Source organism: Etheostoma cragini, chromosome 7, assembly GCF_013103735.1.
Source record: "Etheostoma cragini isolate CJK2018 chromosome 7, CSU_Ecrag_1.0, whole genome shotgun sequence".
Lineage (NCBI taxonomy): Eukaryota > Metazoa > Chordata > Actinopteri > Perciformes > Percidae > Etheostoma > Etheostoma cragini.
The window spans coordinates 26,250,406-26,271,277 of NC_048413.1; the positions used below are offsets into that span (position 1 = coordinate 26,250,406).

The 20,872-nt window shown below is 41.2% G+C and overlaps 2 protein-coding genes, 1 long non-coding RNA gene and 4 other non-coding genes across 7 annotated transcripts in view; all 7 read left to right on the forward strand.

Moving 5' to 3' along the window:
- Nucleotides 1–8,513: 8,513 nt before the first annotated feature.
- LOC117947221 overlaps nucleotides 8,514–20,872 on the forward strand; it is a 22,518-nt gene continuing 10,159 nt past the window's right edge. Inside the window, exons 1-2 of the long non-coding RNA XR_004657189.1 lie at nucleotides 8,514–8,523; nucleotides 8,562–8,565. This is a non-coding gene — a long non-coding RNA (uncharacterized LOC117947221). The remainder of the gene's footprint in view (nucleotides 8,524–8,561; nucleotides 8,566–20,872) is intronic.
- Nucleotides 13,218–17,996, forward strand: rpl10 (ribosomal protein L10). Its single transcript, XM_034875878.1, has 6 exons — nucleotides 13,218–13,371; nucleotides 15,043–15,101; nucleotides 15,590–15,697; nucleotides 16,968–17,106; nucleotides 17,272–17,434; nucleotides 17,778–17,996. The coding sequence occupies exons 1-6, from the start codon at nucleotides 13,349–13,351 to the stop codon at nucleotides 17,931–17,933; spliced, it is 648 nt and encodes a 215-aa protein (XP_034731769.1). The 5' UTR covers nucleotides 13,218–13,348; the 3' UTR covers nucleotides 17,934–17,996.
- LOC117948404 lies at nucleotides 14,238–14,371 on the forward strand. The gene has a single exon (XR_004657437.1). It is a non-coding gene; the product is annotated as a small nucleolar RNA SNORA70 (small nucleolar RNA).
- On the forward strand, nucleotides 15,272–15,404 carry LOC117948402. Its single transcript, XR_004657435.1, has one exon. It is a non-coding gene; the product is annotated as a small nucleolar RNA SNORA70 (small nucleolar RNA).
- The window catches only part of dnase1l1 (deoxyribonuclease I-like 1), a 13,849-nt gene continuing 8,847 nt past the window's right edge, over nucleotides 15,871–20,872 (forward strand). Inside the window, exon 1 of the mRNA XM_034875857.1 lies at nucleotides 15,871–15,882. The gene's annotated coding sequence lies outside the window, so the exon portion shown is untranslated. The remainder of the gene's footprint in view (nucleotides 15,883–20,872) is intronic.
- On the forward strand, nucleotides 16,267–16,399 carry LOC117948403. The gene has a single exon (XR_004657436.1). It is a non-coding gene; the product is annotated as a small nucleolar RNA SNORA70 (small nucleolar RNA).
- LOC117948405 lies at nucleotides 17,534–17,666 on the forward strand. Its single transcript, XR_004657438.1, has one exon. It is a non-coding gene; the product is annotated as a small nucleolar RNA SNORA70 (small nucleolar RNA).

Sequence of the window (20,872 nt, forward strand, 5' to 3'; positions counted from 1 at the left end):
AAGAAAACATTGGATGATAAAAGATTGTTTTTAGGGTATTTTATGGCTAATTTAATACACGGGTCCAAAATGACCCGCCAACACTTCAGATGGCAGCAGAAAGCTAACACCAGAGGAAGGTTAACTTTCTAGCGACTCTCTCATCCCTGGTGATGAGAGGGGTCTGTTTACAGGGAAAATGTCAACGTATGTGGTAATTTGTGTTAATGTGAGTTTCCATCGATCAAACATCATAAGGTAATGGTTTGTGACCCAGCCGAAGATCCTCATGAAATTCCCCCCACCTTATTCACCGCTTCCTTCACCCAATTGAGGAGTTCTTTTCAGCATGGAGGTGGAAGGTATACAATCGTCAGCCACACACACACACACACACACACACACACGCACAAACAGATGACCCTGCTGGCTGCAATGGTTGCAGCATGTGAGTACATCATAGTAGACGCCTGCAGAGGATGGATAAGGCATTCCAAAAGATTCTTTCCACGTTGCATTGCAAGGGAAAACATCCGGTGTGATGGGGATAAGAATACGTGGGCCGAAAGACAGGAACGTCTGGATGTGTTGAGACAGCACCAGAAAACAGTGCTGCAGGCAAGGTTGTGCCTTAGGGGGTTTCCTGTGTTTCTTTCTAAATTTAGTTTTTTTTCCCTTTGTGCCCCTTGTCTTATCTTAGTGTAAATTATTTCATTTTTCCTTTCATAAAGTAGCACAAGTACACGCTGTGAAAAAACTAAATCCTGTCCCACATACAGTGATATGTAAATAGTACTGTTGAAATTAATATGCCATAGAAGTGCATTTTTAATACAGTAACTGTCATCCAAACTGCAGCCTAAGTTTACATCAGGTAGTACTGTCAAAATACACAGTTAATAACACACACAATAATAACTCAATGACTTATCATTCTGGACCGGAATCTATTCAACCGGATAAGCGGATGAAGATGGATGGATGGACTCATCATTCTGATGACACTGACATGATCATTGGCATGAATATTTACCTTTGAGAGATGTACTAAGGATTTTTAGGTACTGTTTAGCTTTAGGCACATGTACATTGCAGTTAATACAAATTGTCCTGATAAATGCACCTATTATCTTGTACATATTAAGGATGATGTGAAAAACGCATTGAAGCGACTGAGAAAAACTGTAAGACAGTCCAAGATGGTAAAATCCTGTAAAACTCATGTAAAGACACAACCTGTGATAAATAGAGAGTTAGAATATAGAGTTATATTCATATAACTTTAATGATTGTGAATATTCATGCACCCTTCCACCTTCCAAAAAACCCTTAATTTACTCTGTATCAGGTTGAAACTGGCATTTATGGTATCCACCATTATTTCTTTCACATTGCTTTTGATTTACAACTTTTTTGCACTGATGTTAGTAATAAGATACCATATACAGGGCAGAAAAACACTCTCAAAATTATCCACACAATTAGAAGGAGATTTACAAATATACGTCCACTGTAAAATACTAAGTTGATTTACAAATGATTACATATATAGGTTACAAATTAGACGCAGATATGCATTTACAGATACAAATCACTCTGTATATATTAGATAGATAGATAACTAGATGGATAGATAGCTAGGTAGATAGATACTGCAGATAGATAGATAGATAGATAGATAGATAGATAGATAGATAGATAGATAGATAGATAGATAGATAGATATGTACGTATACAGTACATCTATCAAATTAGACGCACAGACACAGATACTCATTTACAGATAAAAATCACTCTGCATTCTTCTATCCATTGTGTTTCATGAGTTGCAAACTCTTAGGTGACTGTTTCAGCAACATCAAGATACGTCATCTTCAGGCCAGCCCTGGGGGGCTCTGGGGGGGCTTCTATCCTCAGGCCACTAGGATCTTAAACGAGGACACTGCCTAAGAATTGCAACACTGTCCAGTGAAAGTGGTGCATTATTGTAATAAAATGCAAGAGTGCCAATCTCTTTGATACTCTTCTGTATGTGTAATTTAGATGGTAAAATAAGGATTTCACCTTCAAAACCAGATTGAGGGGGTCTGACCTCATCAGAATAGATTCAGTAGTTAAAGGTTGGTTGTCAAAGTCTGAATCCCTGCGTAGTTGTAAAAGGCAAACCCCACTAGTGTAAACTGTGTAGATTAAACAAACACTTAGAACGAGGTCTAGTTTGGACGGGGAGGTGAAGAGTGAAGATTGATGGACTGTGAAGCATTCAGCTACTCAGGTGACTCTGTTGCAATGCCCTCCTTCTCTCTTCAGTTCCTTTCTGGCCATATTAAGAAAATTACTTTGATAAGAGGGGATCAGAGCTTACTTATCAAGAGAGAGACAGAGAGAGAGAGAGAGAGAGAGAGAGAGAGAGAGAGAGAGAGAGAGAGAGAGAGATGTCTGGACCTATTCCCAGATCTAAAGTTCCTGTTGAGTAATGAGTCCATGGGGCTGAGGCTGAATGAGTGTGTGTCTGTGTTCAAGTAGTCAGCGCACACACACTTTTGAAAAGGGACTTACAGTAAAAGTAGAATAGCCTAATGGTAACTGCTATGTGTGTGTGTGTGTGTGTGTGTGTGTGTGTGTGTGTGTGTGTGTGTGTGTCTGTGTGTGTGTGTGTGTTTGTCTTTGTGCGTTGCATGTGAATATTGAAATTAGACAGGGGTGTTCAGCATCAAGACAACACTTTCACAGTCTTTAAAAGGAGACCTGACTGAGCTGAACGAATCAGGCTTCAGGAATCTATAACACACACACACACACACACACACACACAAACACACACACACACAATGATCAGTGATGTAAGGGAATAGTCTCTCTTCAACCAAATCCCCTCTAACGTTTTGCCTGTTCTGCTCTATAAATCTCCTCCATCCCCTCCACCCTCTGTTAATATAGGTTGGGGACATTTAACAACGTAGGAATGACAACATACACAAGTACATTAAAACACTCCGACACGTCTCTATCTACAAACACAGCCTTTTACGGTAAGCTCTCCCTTCCTTCCTTACTCCCTGCCTGCCTCCTCTCACTAACTCTGTTTCTGTCTCTTTCAGCCTGCCTGCACACCCCCAACCCACAATCCTCCACCCTCACCGACCCCCCCATCGTGTTTATACCCTTCTTATTTTTCTTCTAATTCTCTGGCTCTTTCCCCCAAGCAAGCATTGCTGGATTCCCCCCTGACCAGTGCGCCTCCCTTAGGGCCTCTACTCGTTTGAACTCATCTGAGCCGAGGGGAGGATGAGAATGGCGGCGACCAGTCCGAACAGACCAAACAGAGTGGGGAAAAGAGAAAAGCAAACAAACAGAGGTTTGCAGCTACGCATAGAGATACACCCTAGATATCAGTGTTTTTTTTAGTCTTTTTGAGTCCGGGTGGAATTTGGTGTTGTGGGCTGTTTTTTGCAAGGTGCCCACATAACAACAACAACATACTGCATCATACTTTAATAAGCGTGGATTCTGGGGCAAGATTACAGTTCCTAAATGTGGGTCATGGGCTGAAAAAGATAAAGAACCCCTGACGGTAGTTTGGTGTGTGTTATGAAGATGGAGAGATGGGCTCCAGTAGTTTTGTCCATATAAGGGAGGAGGAATGTGGAGAGAGAGCAGCTATGAATGACTGATCTCACTCACTCCCTCCATCTAACCCCCCCCAAATCTAGTTTTCTAATTCTTCCAGATTTCTGTTGTTGCTTTTATGCAAATGTCTGTCAAGTGTACATACACATTAATACACACTTACATAGCCACACACACACACACACACACGCACACACACACACACGTGTGTGAATGTGAGAGAGATGCTCCTCTTGCTCATCTAGGTGACACTGTGTGAATTATATGAATTACATCACCGCTGCAGAAAAACACAGGTACTGTACACACACTCATGAACACATCACACCTGTGTGATTCATTTGCTGTGTGTGTGTATATGTGTGTGTAAGTGTGTGTGTGTGTGTGTGTGTGTGTCATCCACTCTTGCTTAATGTGACGACTGTCGTCTTCACCTGCATCTGGACTGGATTCACTGGAAACATATGTCAAAGGAAACAAATAATGATGTCACCCTTAATGAACGACAGCCAAAAGTATGTGAATATGGTGTGTGTGTGTGTGTGTGTGTGTGTGTGTGTGTGCGTGTGTGTGTGTATGTGTGTGTGTGTGCGTGCATGTGTGTGTGTCTGTGTGTGTGCGCAAGTTAAGGCAAGATGCATAGAAAAGAATGTGTGTGTCTTCTCTAGTTAGAGAAAAAGAGGCTAGGTGGAAAGGAGAGAAGAGGGGGTAAAAAAATGTATTTAGTATTTGTAGTTGAGCCGTTGGGATCCGTCTCTTTGACTCGACACCTCACTCCAAAGCTTTTAATCGCTGCACTCCTAAATCAATTCAGCTGTTTTGTCCTAATAAATGTACATTTTATCATGCTGTGTATAACTGTCTCATATCTGTAACTAGTCTCTCCTGATTGAAACGTAGCTCAGTGTAAATTCTTTCAGGAAGACCTGACTCTTAATCAATGCTCCACCTAACTCCAATCAGCTGGTGGAGGCGTTCACCTTCTTACTTAACCAATCAGAATTGTTACACAAATTGGAAGGGCCAATCACAGCGTCACAACCCTGCTTTAAAAATTCAGTTTCTCCCTGTGCAATTCAGCTGTCATTGAAGGCAAGGTGTGCAACCCTCCATGTCCAGGCCTCTACTCCAGTGGACCGGTCCAGAGCCTCCTTCCGTCTGGTCTTCGGGCTCCTTTGTTGCCACCACCGGTGTCTAGATTCCGTTGGGGGGGTCTGATGGTTTTCTACCCCTATACAGATATTAGAAATACTCGTATAGCGATGGAATCTAATCACCAAGGCCTTGTACATTTTATTGAGCTGTACAATAAATCTAATTTGCATATCTGCAAACAGGTCTCTCCTGATTGAATTAGATGGATTGCCATGAAATGACATTCAGGGTCCCCAGAGGATTAATCCTGCTGGTGATCTCCTGACTTTACATGGGGAAGTGAAGCTGTTCTACGCTACGGCTAAAGTGTTTCTAAAAATAAAGTGATTCTGATGGCTTTGACAGGAGCATAAACAATGACTTTAGTTTCCCCTCGTAAACCTAAACGGGGCTGTTTGACGGCAAAGTCAAGATAAAACCTGTCTAAATATACCCTACACTAACAAAGATTTTTTTTAGGTGGCCCTTTCACCATCACTTTCTCACTCGCTCTACCACACACTCCCTATCCACACACACATGGAACACAATGGCGACCATGAACCTAGCTTTAGAGCGCCAAATTTGGCGTAAGGACGTTGGCAGGGGTGTTGAATGAGTCAAACACAGGTTTTTAAAAGGAAAATGCTTTTGTGGGTCATACTTCCTGCTACGCTAGGGCCGCTAATTTATGGTCACGTTCGAGGGTAGGAATAGAAATACTGTGTTTCTCAAATGGGGGTACCTGTACCCGTAGGAGTACTTTGGACTACTGCAAGTGGTACCTGATATTTTTTTGTCATGCATAATTCTTAAAGAAATTGTAGCCTACTATAATAATGAATGAACAAAATAATAGGAATTTTAAACTTTTGAAATGTAAGATTTGAATGGTTTTTAGTTACAAAGTTGTTGTCCGGTAAATCTACAAAAGCTTATTTTGCAGCTAAAAATGTTTTTGCAATGAGTTTTATTTAGCAAAAGCACTGCTGTGCCTAAAACAAGCCACACAGGAGCTGTTTAAAACTCAAAAAATTACAGTAATTTGTAGAATTACTTTACTGATTAGGTTCAAAATGCAACCAAATCTAATCATATCAGGGTTTGATCAGAAATGAAACTGGAGTGATATGAAATGAGCAAAGGGGTGTTGCAACTGAGACTGGGGCATCTGGGGGAGTAATATAGACGCAGTCAATGGCTGATTTATTTCTCTCTCTCTCTCTCACACACACACACACACACACATTCAGCCAGACGGATCGGAGGGCTGCTCCTGCGTGAACTGCATGACATCATATGATCTCATTACTAAGGCAGTTGAGCATGCCACACAGACCTGCAGAGACACGACCTGCAGAGAGAGAGAGAGACAGACAGTGGGACAGAGAGATCAAAGTTTGGTGGTATTACGTGATTTAATATACAATTTATAGTCATATGTACTATACATCTGAGGTGATTTTGTATCCATGTCTTCTCTGTCCTTTGCTCTGCCTGGATTCAATATATTTAATGTCTTTTATTTTGTAGTCCTATCTTTTCTTTTGGCAACACATGAATGTACCAAATTTGAAATTGGGAGTCGGGGGTGGACACGTCTCAACAGATTTCAGGAGACAGAAGAGAAGCTTTTCTACCAACTTTGTACATACCTTTTTCTATCTACAGTTTACTTTGAGCATTGCTGAATGTACGATAAAGATTCCCAAGGCAGATCTTCCTCTACATTTTACTGTGCACTGTCAGAAATAAAGGTATGGTTGGGTCTATGTATGTATTATGTACTGTATGTAGTGAGAGAAGGTCCATGTGTGCATCATTTTTTTCCAAGATACAGCCCGTGCAATCAACCTGGTGGTGGACCCCCATGACAGTAGTTTATGTGTGGGGCCACTTTAGTGAAATGATGTGCAGGAATCTCAATGGATAGAGAGAGAGAGAGAAAGAAAGTTATGTTTTCCTTGGCCACGGTCTCTGTGGCAACGCTTCATTTTCACTTCCCTATTAACAATATGGGCACCAATGCCCACTCAGCGAAAACATTCACTTGTTGCACAATCTGATAAACAGCACGTCTCCAACAGAGAAACCTGAGTGCCATCCTTCATCCTCCAGATACTGTCTCATGACTTGTTGATTAACTAACTGCTTCAAGCAATAAGACAGATTAATTTTACATTGCTGTGAAATGCATTCCTGTAAGAACGGGTAAAGCTAACGTAGCATCGAATGACTTGTGACTTGAATCAGGTTCTGTTCAGATCAGTCACAGTTGATGAGCCAAGACAAAGGGTTAATGATTTCCATTTGAGTGACAAGAGTAAACTTTGAAAGGAATGTGTATGTGAAAAAGTGATGAGTGGACAAAGATGTCACCCAGCATGTGATGTTATCCAAAAATGTGACCTTTACTGTGGCCACGTAGCAAACCTGTATGTGACTCGGCACGTGGCCTAAACATATCTTACGTAAAGTTCTTCTAAGATACTGAAAGGCAGAGACACTCTCCAAGCTTCTGCACAGCTTGTAAATTGATGCTAAATCTTTGATATAATACATTTAATAAACAGGAAACAGTGTGAAGGGGCTTCCTTATCAAACACATCCTCCAGCATTTCTGTTCACACACCCCGTTAATGGACGGGTGAATGATTATTTAAGCCCTGTCTGTCACTGTCTTGTCCTTTTTTTTATTGTTTCAGATAAAAACTTGAATGCTTTATGCTTACAAGTCTCAAGTCAAGAGTGAAGTCTTTCCAGGGAATTCTGTTTCAACTAAGCAAAGACAAATCCTTATTTTTAGAGAGTTGCAGGGTGAATCTGTTTTAATTTTATTCCACTTGCTGTCAACTATTTAGATGAAAAGACCCAAACCAACACTGAATGTATCTACTAACAAATATTATGTGTGTATCAAGAACTGTTATGTTTTCTTCATCTTTGCCACAGAGATGGGGTACGGGACAGGTCGCTAGTCAAACTCATGAGACTTTAATTTTAGTAGTACGTCTATATATTGAAAAGACTGCCTGTGCTCTGTGAATGAGAACATCCTTAATTAAAACAGCTTTGAAATGAACACATACACTACCCGGGTCCTTTTAGAAGTGTGTTGCATGGTAACTAAGAAGCTGGACTGTTTAGAGCGGAGACGATACACAGAGAAAATGAAATGTAAACAGGGACTGAACCTGGTCAGAGCCTGTTGCACAACTCCATACAGAGAATACTCAGCTGTAGGCTGTTTCTTTTTCTTTTATTCTCTGTATGTGGAGACATAGACATACAGATATATGTACTGTTCATGAAATATGTGTGTGTGGTGGGGCTCGTCTGAGTTGCTCTAATAGTTGAATGTTAAATCCACACGTCTTAGAGTATGGGTATTTAGGGTCAACTCATCTCACAAACGGGTTTGGATGATATTTTAGTAAATTAGCCACCCACCGGCTGACTCTGTAACGACCGGTCACATGACAGCGAAGTTTCTTGGACAGTTAGCATAGAGAAGTTACCATAAGCTGGGTACTTGTAACCATGAGGTAGGGATTGAGTACTTGAGTCTTCAGTCTCTCGACTCGTGACTCGACTTGGACTGGCCACGGTTGACTTGGACTCCAGGATTTATGAAATTGAACTTGGAAGTTGGATTAAGGTTTCTGGACTCGGACTCGACTCAGACTCATGTTTGGTGACTCAGACTCGGACTCGACAGTTGGTGACTCGACTACTACACTGCTGTGAGGTGCTGTTCGTTGCAGAGACAGCTGCAGTTAAGTTTAGCTGACAAAAGTTGACTTACACGTGGCAACGAGTTTGGTTTAGGTTTATGTAAATACATGGAATACACACAAATTACAGTGCTTTACTTTCATAGCTATACTTAGACAATGAATGGTTATTGACAAAAGCCTGTATGGGTATATATTGTACATTCATGCATTTTAAAGCTAATCTGCAAAAACATAACAATAGTCCCCCACCCATCTCTTCATGCAGTCTCTTATACTTTTTTAAAGACACACAATGGTGCTTCAGCTTCTGTGGTTTTAAATAGACTTTGTCCCTCTCATGTGAACAAGGTTACACTTCCGTGTTCAGAGTAGCATCCAGGGAGGTGTTAGTCACCCCTCCCTTGGTCGGTGTGGTTTGCTTGTGCTAGTGTGAAGGTGTGGTTGACAGCTATGAGCAAATCATTGTTGATATTTCTTCCTTTAGGTTGTCAAGAGAGCAGCAACTGAACAAACTAATCACAAGTTGTGTTAATCACCAGGGTCCTTGTCATCATGAAGTGTGTTCCACATACAGTATAATCTATATTATCTATTACCGTCATCAGGCATTTAGTGGACATAGGGACACTACAATGACTAATGTAACGCTGTATTACATATATGGTATAGTGTCTTCCTAGTTCATATTTGAAAGGATACATATTGTTGAAGAAATAGTTTTACATTTGGGGAGATTAGGTAATGTGCCTTCTTGCCAAGAGTGAGCTATGAAGATGAAAAGATCATTTCTGTACACTAAATCTGAAGCTAAATGGTTAAGACACAAGAGATGGTTATCTTAGCGTTGCATTACGGTAAGACTGGAATCAGGGGGAAATAGCTAGCCTTGTTCTGTCCAAAGGTAAAATATATATATATATATATATATATGTGCTAACCAACACCTCAGTTTTAAATGAACATCATGTTTTCTGGAGTTGCTGGAGAAACTCCCGGAAGTCATTGCTCCCGCCAAGAAATGATCCACACATTACTCCCAAAAAACCACAAACTTTCGGCAATAAAGCGGATAAGCGGATTTCCCAAAAAGTCAAAAAAACACTTCATCACTTTCTACCCTGCTCATGCAGATAATTAAAGAAAACAAACGTCTTTACAGTTACACACACAAGTGTGGTCCTGGATGGAAACGGGAGATTTAAATAGTCCTGCTTCAAGGACTTGTCTGGGAAGTTTCTGGCTATTTCTGTTTTAGTCTGTGTGTGTGTGTTCATGTCCATGTCTGTGTGTGTGTGTGTGTGTGTGTGTGTGTGTGTGTCATTGGTCACCAGAAACAGGCCCATACTGTAGGACCATTTTTGGTCCTTGCTCCCTTTCCATCGTCACCGTGTCATTCTTGCCCTTCCGTGAGGTTTGGCTCAGACACAGCAACGTCTGAAGCACTGGTGTAGTCTAATGTAGTGGGTACACTGTACTGTAATGGCCAGATTCTGCCTTTTTGGGGGTGGGGGGACACATCATAGTGGGGGGTCTGGGTGTCCTTCCCCAGGGAAGTTAGGGGAAGAGAATCCATGACTTAATTTCCTGTATTTGGTTACACTTTTGTGCAACATTTTCCATTGGAAATACCTTTTATTTGGCCTATGTGAAGAAGAAAAACAGATGATTCAATTCAAAATATGTCAAAAATATAAATTAAAGTATGTTGTTGCGTGTCCTTGGGCCTTTTTAAGTGGGTATGTGGAAATCCTGGAGTTCTCTCAGTGTGCGTATACCTGCGTATCACGTCCACTACACCACCGGTCTGGAGGAGATTCAGACTTTGCAGAAGGACAAGACGAGACAGCTGACCTTCCCATGAGGCTGTGCAGCAATCCCAGTCAAAGTTCACAGGCTTTCCTGTATGAGATATCCACTTTGTCCCTCACCAAGGAGTGGCAGTGCATTGTCACTTCCTAATCAGGGCTGGGGTGAACTGAGTGTGTTTGCACAAGGACATTATCCATCCATTAGCAGACTCCATTACTTTATTCACACAGGTCCATTCCTAGATATCTACCTGGTGTTGACTGAGAATTAAGAATTTTCAAAAGTGTGCGAGCCTGAACAACAGCTTCTACCAACTAAATTTAAAAAAGTGTGAAGACACCAAACGTGAGATCTAGACATAAACAACCGCCCCAATTCCTCACGGGCCTCGAGGATGTTTAACAACCCTTGTTATGTTGTTGGATGTTGTAACGGACATCTGAACAAGGTTAGGATTCCTCACATTCCCCAGTGTGAGAGCAACATTTGTTCTGCATTATCAAGAGTTCAGATATGAGATCATTGTTCCTTTTTTAAGAATTAGCGAACCAGGGCACACAGAAGCGTGGAATTTGTATACATGGTACAACGGTGACACCTAGTGGGCATTTTGTAAGGTGCAACAGGAATGTGGGGGATATGTAATAAATACCAGTTCATTGATTTTAAATGGAGGGAGTCCACAAATAAATATTGACGTAGGTTCACATTGTTGAAATGTGTCTCTGAGCAAAATGTAGATGCCCATGCTGTGTGTGCATTGATACAGTTTTTTCCCACTTGCTGTTTTCCTTCTCCTGTACAGACAGGCCATTAAAAGATCCCCTCCTATTTGTACATACAATGTAGGAGATGGGGGACAAGTCCACAGTCCTCGGTGTGTGCAGATTATCCTCAAAAGTTTATCTGAAGTTAATAGTTGGGTGCCTACCTAAAGTAGTGAGAAAGTCCCTCTTTGTGTTACTAACCCACCACTGCAGCAACAGACACACTGTCAGGGAAGGACCAAGGAGAGAATTTAGAAACTCTTTAAATTAAACCTGTAAATTTGGAAGATTGGCTAACCACTTGAGACAGCATCAAGGATCATCTTCCCTCAAACTGGAGCATTTTGTACCCCATCATTTACGTTAGAAGCACGTTAGGAAATCATCTTTTAATGGCCATGATCAGGAGGAATGATTACAGCAAGATTTTTTTTGTTGAATGTATACACACAGGCAGTGTTTGTGTTTGAGTTGAGTTTCCAAATCGTCCGAGTCAAGTCTCAAGTCCCCAGTGATCAAGTACAAGTCTGAGTCACCAAAGAAGAGTCCAAGTTGAGTCTGAGTAGAGTCATAAGTGAGATTTGTGACTCGAGTCCGAGTCCTTGACTTGAGTATGTCATCACTGGCACCTGAAACATTTACAAACTAAATATATAGAAAGATGTTATGCCAAATTTGACCTATTACACATAAAATTAGTCAGAAACTTTATTGCACTTCCGAGTTTGATTTCTTGAATCCTCAAGCCCAAGTCATCCGTGCACGAGTCCAAGGCCAGTCTGGAGAATAGTGTCTGTACTACTCTGTCACTCCACCTGACTATTGTTAAAAGACAGAATTGAAACATGTGAACTTATCCTTTAAAAATAAAAATAAAAGCTTCTCAAATGAACTCAAATAAACTACAGGTGACTGAATTAGCAGCATCTGCATTGAAAGCAAAGCAGATGTATGAAGGAAGTGCTGCGGGGGTGTTGGACAATGCAAATGCTGTTTTTAGGCCAGCTTCAACCAAATATGGTAATTATTCATTATAGATTTGGGATTAACAAATGCAATCAATGACATTAAACAGATGTGTTCAATTTTGGTTCGCCAGTTCCAGGGATGTGGTGTCGTGCATGTCGACACAATGGAACAGTTTCTGGGAACCTTGCAGCGGTGGAAGAAGACCACTTCACTCTGAACTGTCCCACTGTCGTGGTCTACTGGGACACTTCAACACAACTGAGCCATTGTTAACGTAGTATGTGATCTCACAGTCTGCGGTCTCGACTGCTGTTGTACAGTCTGATGTCATGTAGACACAAAGAGCGCCTGAAGTTTTCACTTTTCCATCTTGATTCAATGGCTGATTGAGCTGCCCATCTGCCACAACTCATCATGGAGAGGGGTTGGCCGCTTGATTAACCCCACTGAAAACTTAAAATGCAACACAACTGTTTTAATGGTTTTGACATGTCAAGGTCAAGGTCAAGGTCAAGGTTTATTTATATAGCACATTTACAAACAGTCGCTACCGCCCCAAAGTGCTGTACAATTATAGATAACAACATAATAAAAGGGCATAACAAATGTCCGGAAAAAAACATCTAAATTGAATATACCAAAAACAACAAAAATACAACAACTAAAAAAGCTTTGCTCAAGTCAATACAACAACAAAATGTCAATACATCTACTGTGAAAAGGAGATGGAGAAAAGGCCAATTCTACCTTTGCTAAGGGGCCGTTTTACACGTTGACATTTCACTGTAGGCTAAATGTTATTAGCCTAATATTAGAGTAAGGCCAAAGCTGTTTAATTAATTTCAAGGATATTAGCCTAATTATCTTTTTGCCGTTTGTCTAAGCAGGCAATCACACAGTGGGTCTACACTTTGTAGATCAAAAGTTTCAAGGATGTTAAAGTAGGCTCTGGCGCTCTGCAGTGTACAACTACACTTCCCAGCATTCCGTTGAAAGTGTCAAATGAACGCCAAACCTTTACAACGATGTATTTAAATACATAACGTGACATAATGTGATAGTAACCTTTCTATATCACTACAAATACACGCTGAAGAAAAAACAATGCGTTAATAAATATGATTTAAATATTTTTTCCCCCACAGGCATATGACGAAGCGGAAGTGGCTTCTTCTTCCTTTCCTCCATTAGGTGAGTACGTGGTGGGAGCGTGTTTTCTCCGGCTCTCCGTGAAATAGACCGATTGCAAGTTATATTACGTACATTTTGGCCTCGATTTAACTAAAGAGCACATTTGTGTTTGTTAATTCACAGATCGCAACCATGGGCCGCCGACCAGCCCGCTGGTAAGTCCTCGTCCTGCATCGTTTCAGACCCGGGCCAGCTCACTAGCACGCAGAGGAAAATGGCAGCGGCTCCGGCTCGCACCATGTGCACTGGACTAGCATTCCTAATAGCCTTGTCGATTAAGCTAGACCGTTATGTTGTTGTGATATTGTAAGACGTGTCTGCTATATGGTGTGTGATGTAGTTGTTGTGTGTCTTTATCCACACTGTCGTGGTAAAATTTCACCGATAAAACGCGCTAACGTTAGCTTGTTGAACGCGTCTTGAGCTAACTTCAGCTAGCATTAGTTAGCATTAAGCTAGCGCTAACATGCTAGTGCCAAGCCTAACATTAGCCCCTTTTAAACGTTTTCATGTGTCGTTAAATGCACGTTAAAGTTGAAATTAACATCTCTAGACGTAAAGCTCGTTATGACAATCCAATGTTTGGGGTTTAAACAAAGTTAGCAGAGTAGTACAGTGTAAAATTTGACAGCTAAAAGCATGCGAGCAGTCACCTTAGCTTAACCTCAGAAATGGTGAATTGTCTCTTTAGTTTAATTGTCTCTTGGGTACTTCTGTTGGTCCAGTTTCTTCACATTGTAGTGAAACAATAAATGTAAAGTTACATAATACATGTACAACTTCTGTGCACTTAATACTTGACAGTAAGGATGACTTTATGCCCATCCTGCATCCTTAAAATGTACTAACGTTACCCAGAGAATCAGTTATTTAAGCATATGACTGATATTATTTTTTATCTAGTCAGTAATGTTATTTATATGTTATGTGAAAAGCCCTCATCTCACTTTTTTTTCAAGGTCTTCATTGTTGAGCCTTGACTTGAAAGTAATTCCCACCTCCTTAATATCTGTTTATAACCCTGCAGCTTATTAAGCCGACCAGTTGTGCGTCAGTGTGTTTCTGGTGTGCAATGGCTGCAGACAGTGACTCTGTGGTTGTGTATGTCCTCAGCCAGGGTGGTGCTGAGTGCTTTAAGGGACCACTGAGACAAAATGGTATTGCCATCCATAGTGAGTGTTAAGTGATCATCCGCTTTCTGTGATGGTTTTCACACCGATACGAATGTCTCTGATTTGATGTTGTAATACACTTGAGATTAATTCCAGTTGAAGAACTCTCAAATGTGTCTGTGATAGCAGTATTCCCCGTGTAGGTTCTAAGATCTGTGTGTTCGACTTGGAGAATTGAACAGATGTTTGGAATATGTTGTACATGCAGACTTTGTCTGTAACGCCTTGCTATGACATTAACTACTACGACTAACATTTGTAGTCACTGTTCAATTATTTTTAATGTGACTATTATTGCCGCTGTTCATCCCGTCCCCAACCGTCTGAGGTTTCTTCCTCAAAGGAATTTTTTTTTCTCGCCAATGTCGCACTGCTTGCTCTTTGGGAAATTACTAGAATTGTTGGGACTTTATAAATTATAGAGCATGGTCTAGACCTACTCTCTGTGAAGTGTCTCGATAACTTATGATTTGATACTATAAATAAAATTGAATTTTTACACCGGGCTTTCTATTGTGGACATGCATGGTTTTAGTGTAGTTTTATCTTTGTCTTGAAATTCTACCTGCAGAAATGAGTCACCACACACACACACACACACACACACACCGAAGCCTCTCTGTCGATCTCTTACATTTGACTCTCTCTCCACAGCTACCGTTACTGCAAGAACAAGCCGTACCCCAAGTCCCGCTTCTGCAGGGGTGTGCCCGGTAAGCTGCCTTCATACTTTACAGAAGATGAATAAATGTGAGGTAGAGCTGCCTGTCGGTGCCATTGCATGTTTACCTCTGAAGTTACTGTATTAGTGTACGTTTTAAAAGTGGTGTTGGGCTTTAACTCAAATGTAATTGCATGTCACACATATCTGCTGTTGGTAACCCTGCAGCTTATTAAGCCGACCAGTTGTGCGTCAGTGTGTTTCTGGTGTGCAATGGCTGCAGACAGTAACTCTGTGGTTGTGTATGTCCTCAGCTGGGTGGTGCTGAGTGCTTTAAGGGACCACTGAGACAAAATATGTCCATTGTCATAATTGATAATCTACTTTCTCCCGATGTGTTAGTCACACTGGTATAAGTCATTTTTTGACTAGATGTGGCAGTAGACTATTAAATGAGTCCATTTCATTAAGTCTCAAGTGTGTAGGTGATTGCATGATTTAAAAGCTTTTACTCAATTTTCTTTCTTTTTTTGTGTATAGATCCCAAGATCAGGATCTTTGACTTGGGCAGGAAGAAGGCCAAGGTAGATGAGTTCCCCCTGTGTGGCCACATGGTCTCTGATGAGTACGAGCAGCTGTCTTCTGAAGGTGAGGAGCCGTGGCCAAACACACAGGGTGCTTTTTATTATGCTGACTTATGCTTCCTCGCAACATCTCTCACCTCTCACCTGAAGATCCACCCCTCGTCTGCCATCATGGGGATATTCAAATATTTCCAAATGCACCTTGGGGAGAAGGGGGGCTTCTGGAGGAGCTTGAGTGAGGAAATACCGGTGTATCTACCCAGATGTCTTTTTATTAAGCGTTGTGAAGCATAAATTCAGCACCTCCACATGACCAACACTGCTGTGCAGCACTTTATAAGTGACTGTTTGGGACGAGGAGATACATTAGCATAATGAAAAGCACCAATAGGTGTACATGTGACCTACAGTTTTGTTTTTTTCACTGAGTTTTTGTTTTCTCTCCAGAAACGTATACATTCAGACGCTTTAAGTCCTAAATTAAACGAACCTCTTCTCACTGCTGTGGAAAGAAAAGCAAGCAACTTTTCTAAATAAGAATGAAAATTGGTCTCTGTGTGAGAAGCCCATCTTCACTGTTGGGCCTTGACTTCAAAGTAATTCACACGTCACAAATCTCTGCTGTTTATAACCCTGCAGCTTATTAAGCCGACCAGTTGTGCGTCAGTGTGTTTCTGGTGTGCAATGGCTGCAGACAGTGACTCTGTGGTTGTGTATGTCCTCAGCCGGGTGGTGCTGAGTGCTTTAAGGGACCACTGAGACAATAGTATTGCCATCCCTCTTTCTGTGGTGGTTTTCACAGTTATGAATGTTTCTGACGAGATGTTGTAATGCATTTTGGGAGTAATTCCATTTTATGAACTTTCAAATGTGTCTTTGATAGCATTCTAAGATCAGGGTCTTTGACTCGGAGAATTGAACATGTTTGGAACAGTATTTGTTGATACTGATCACTGGGTCTCTTTGAAGCCTTCTATTCATCATGTCATACTGTATGAATGCATGCGAAGGGTTACTTTTGGATGTTTTTTAATCTGCGGCCACTATAAATGCACCATACAACCACTATACATTTGCAAGTACATGTTTAGATTACTATGAGAGTTTTAGCGCAGGTATTTATACATGTCTGTGTAGATACATCTGTGGCTCCTTGGGAGCTTTAGCGGTATATTGGAGTGAGGTGTTATGCATCCACCAGGGCATATACTCGTGACAAGAAACAACCCTAATCATCTGCAAATGCTGGATGCTTGTCCTCATGTGGTCTCTGTGCAAGCTGAAGTTGAAGCACTGTCAGTTTGATTCTGATTCTTCTTCCCTCTCCTGTGTAGCTCTGGAGGCCGCACGTATCTGCGCTAACAAGTACATGGTGAAGACCTGCGGTAAGGACGGTTTCCACATCCGCATGCGTCTGCATCCCTTCCACGTTATCCGCATCAACAAAATGTTGTCCTGCGCTGGAGCTGATAGGTGAGAATCTCTCGTGTGTTTGTGTGTGTGTGAGTGTGAGTGAGAGGTTGTAATGGATATAATGGAATTGCTGTCTGTTTGTAAGTCATTGTCTCTATACCTGATATGAAACATTTTTCAGCCAAATCGTCACATTTCCTCTCGTCTCCATCTTTTGATTCTTAGGCTCCAGACTGGAATGCGCGGTGCTTTTGGTAAACCCCAGGGCACCGTGGCCCGTGTCAACATTGGTCAGGTGATCATGTCCGTGCGTACCAAGGCCCAGAACAAGGAGCACGTGGTGGAAGCTCTGCGCAGAGCCAAGTTCAAGTTCCCCGGACGCCAGAAGGTAAAGGAAATGGTTGCTTAGTTTCTTTATGTTGAACAATATCATGAAAATATCAGCCTGTTTACCGTGCACTCCTCACGGTATCGTGGCATCACATCCATGCAGTTTATTAAGCCGACTAGTCTCGCTGCGGTGCGGTTCTGGTGTGCAAAAGCTGCAGAAAGTGACTCTTTGGTTGTGTATGTCCTCAGCTGGGTGGTGCTGAATGCTTTAAGGGACCACTGAGACAATATATTGTGGTTCTTAAGAGCCATTTGCAGATGTTTTGTAACAGTTTACCATGAGTTTTGTCCTGTAATCATACTCTGCAGAGTCTGACATCTGTCTCTGTGCTCACTTTCAGATCCATATTTCCAAGAAGTACGGCTTCACCAAGTTCAATGCCACCGACTTTGATGACATGATGGCTGAGAAGCGTCTGATTTCAGACGGCTGTGGGGTGAAGTACATCCCCAGCAGAGGCCCCCTGACCCGCTGGAAGGCCCTGCATGCCAACTAGAGCCGCTGCAGGCTTTCTGTGCCCGCAGACAACCAATAAAAGGGGGTTTGATTATAAAAGTGATTGTGGTGATGGCTTCCTTCATTCCTACATTTGGCAACTGTAGCCAGACTTTGTCTGTGGTACAGGTCATGTTCAGATTTTAAGTCTGTTTAATTGATACAAACCAGAATGACAAAACACAAATTTGCCTCAAAGAGGCTTGACAATGAAAATTGAATGACAATGAATAGGACTCATGCTGTCCTGAAACCCTTACTTTAAGTAGCAAGGAATCATGTAAGGTACTCCACAAAGTTGTTTGGCTATTTCCCTCCAGATTGATGCATACAATTTCACATCAAATCTTATGGACTTGATGTCTTTAGTATCAAATTGACATGGTAAATTGTAAAACTACATCTAAGTGAAAGGACATGCAGATGTATTGTTGTAAACAAGATAAATCAGTCTAAAGATAAGAATCTCTTCCCAAAAGACCCTGAATATAGGAATCATTTGTCAAATTACATGCAGGTGGTATGTTAAATATGTATTTTAGGTTAATTGTACATTTTCCTTTTTTAACATACTGGTGAATAAAGCAGTTTAATTTACTTTTTGTGAACAGCAATAGATTTATAACCCCAGAGATGTTGGCTAAAATTAATTACACCCTAAATAACACCAATATGAATACATCAATCCTCCAGCCTTGGAAATCCATCGGTCCTTGGAATATATTACCCTAACTTGATTATAAACAACCATATTTCAGCTTGGAAACGCAAACTTTATTACATTTTAGTGCAGCGGGATTGTCGATCACAAAAATCCATCTTGTGCTACATCCTAATGCGTATGTGTCGGAACTGACACGCATTAGAGTCCCGCGTGCCCTTACTGGCAGCTACGGGGGGGTTTAGGTGTGTGATGACTCCGTACATGATAGACAGGTGGTTCATCCAACTACCTGCCATGTGCCGGCCCTTAGCCAAAACGTTTTCAATGACTTCTTCCCAGATGTTTCTGCTCTTGGTGTGCAGAAAGTAATGTTAATGCCCCTTTATTAGGTCACACACTTTACCGCGTGTTAACCACAAACAATCAAGTCAACTTCAACAGTAACTGCTGTCTTTATATATATATATACTCAAGTGATCTATCCATAGTCGTCTTTAGCACTGCAAATGACTTCTTGTTGGGCACGTAGTACACCTGTAAAAAGGGAGTTATTTAGCTATAACAACGGTTTGTTTAGGAAAATGCATAATTTTAAAACCGTGCTTAGGTTGTCTGAATTATCATTCTGTATTATGAAAGTAAGACTCTTCGAGGACAGACCAGGTGTGATCGACAAGGATGTGCAGTGGCTAAGAGACAAAGTTGCTGACTGTACATTCCCACGGATAAAGCTCACACACTGATTCATAATAAACAGGGAAGTGTGTGTGTGGTTGAGACGATCCTCTGCCATGTCTGGCTGCTTTCCCCTCAGGTGGGCGCGCTAGAGGGTCCTGAGCTCATTAGTTACCTGGGCTCTGGGGGCTAGTTAACTTTTAAAAGGCCTCTTGGATCCAGTTGTGGTCTCTCAATGAGTGATCCATCATGATCATACTGGTCTTGGTTGCTGTTGGGTTTGTTTTGATGCACCATACAACATTACACAGACATTATTTCACTGAACTCACTGATTACACACTTAACTTAGTATTGCTTTACAATTTAAACTGATAAAGCATTTTTTAATTGGCTTTGTTTTGTGTTTTTGGACATAATGTACGCTATTAATCCCACAATTTACACTCTGTTATTACATACAGGCCTGAATTACACACACCAGTACCTATACATGCACTAAATGGAGTTTGAGAGTCAGGGTATTTCCCATGGAGAAGCGCCCCAAGCAGCTGGGGGTTTGGTGCCTTGCTCAAGAGCACCTTGGCGGTGCCCAGAGAGCCGTTGTCTTAGAGGGAATATAATTAAGAAACATTGAGAGTCCCACGCACTAAAATAAATGCTGGTAAAAACAAGAAATTTACCTTATTTGTTTGATTGTGAATACTTTGTAAGAACAATTCATTTGTTATGGTTCAAACCTTAATGAATTTGAGTTCTTGACACTTGGGGGCAGCACAAACCTTTTGGAAGAGAAGCAGGGTGTCTGAGACTCTAAAGCAAGTCCAGTTGTCCTGGACTAAGCAGCATATTCAAAGTATTATCCTAAACTCACTGCAGCTATGACTGAGGGTGGACGACATCACACTTAACATCAAGCTATACCTGCAGATAGGGCTGGGCATTATATCGATGTATCCATATCAACATATGAGACTAGATATTGTCTTAGATTTCGGCTTTATTGTAATATCGTAACATGGTAATTGTTGTCTTTCCCTGGTTATACAGGCTACGTTACAGTAAAGTGATGTAACAGACTGTTCTAGCTGTTCTATTATTTACCTACTAAGTTTTTTGTTAAAGCACCGATTGTCAACCATACAATATCGTCGCAATATCAACATCGAGGTATTTGGTCAAGAATATTGTGATATTTGATATTCTCTATATCGCCCAGCCCTACCTGCAGATTCTGAACTGGTTTCACGGCATTGCCTTCATATGTAGCATCATCACCACTGAATTAATCATACCTTTAGGGACATAGAGTATTAAAATGTCAAAACCAGAGCGTCCATGAGTTGAATTGGTTCAGCTATTGACACTGACACATAGTAGAATCTACGACTTTAATGCAACATTACTAAAAGACGTTACTGATTGTCATGTCACCACTATGCCCATCTACCTTTGCAGGAGTCTTGATAGTGGACTATCTATGCTGGAATAAAGATTGACCTACATTTGGTAAAGGTGCTTTATTGTCACATACAGTGGGTACGGAAAGTATTCAGACCCCTTTAAATTTTTCACTCTTTGTTTCATTGCAGCCATTTTCC

Bases quoted from the DNA above. Each gene is read 5' to 3' on its own strand.
- rpl10 (XM_034875878.1), top strand. From the start codon at position 13,349: ATGGGCCGCCGACCAGCCCGCTG. The intron at 13,372-15,042 runs GTAAGTCCTCGT...CTCTCTCCACAG, and splicing joins GGCCGCCGACCAGCCCGCTG to CTACCGTTACTGCAAGAACA. The intron at 15,102-15,589 runs GTAAGCTGCCTT...TTTTGTGTATAG, and splicing joins CTTCTGCAGGGGTGTGCCCG to ATCCCAAGATCAGGATCTTT.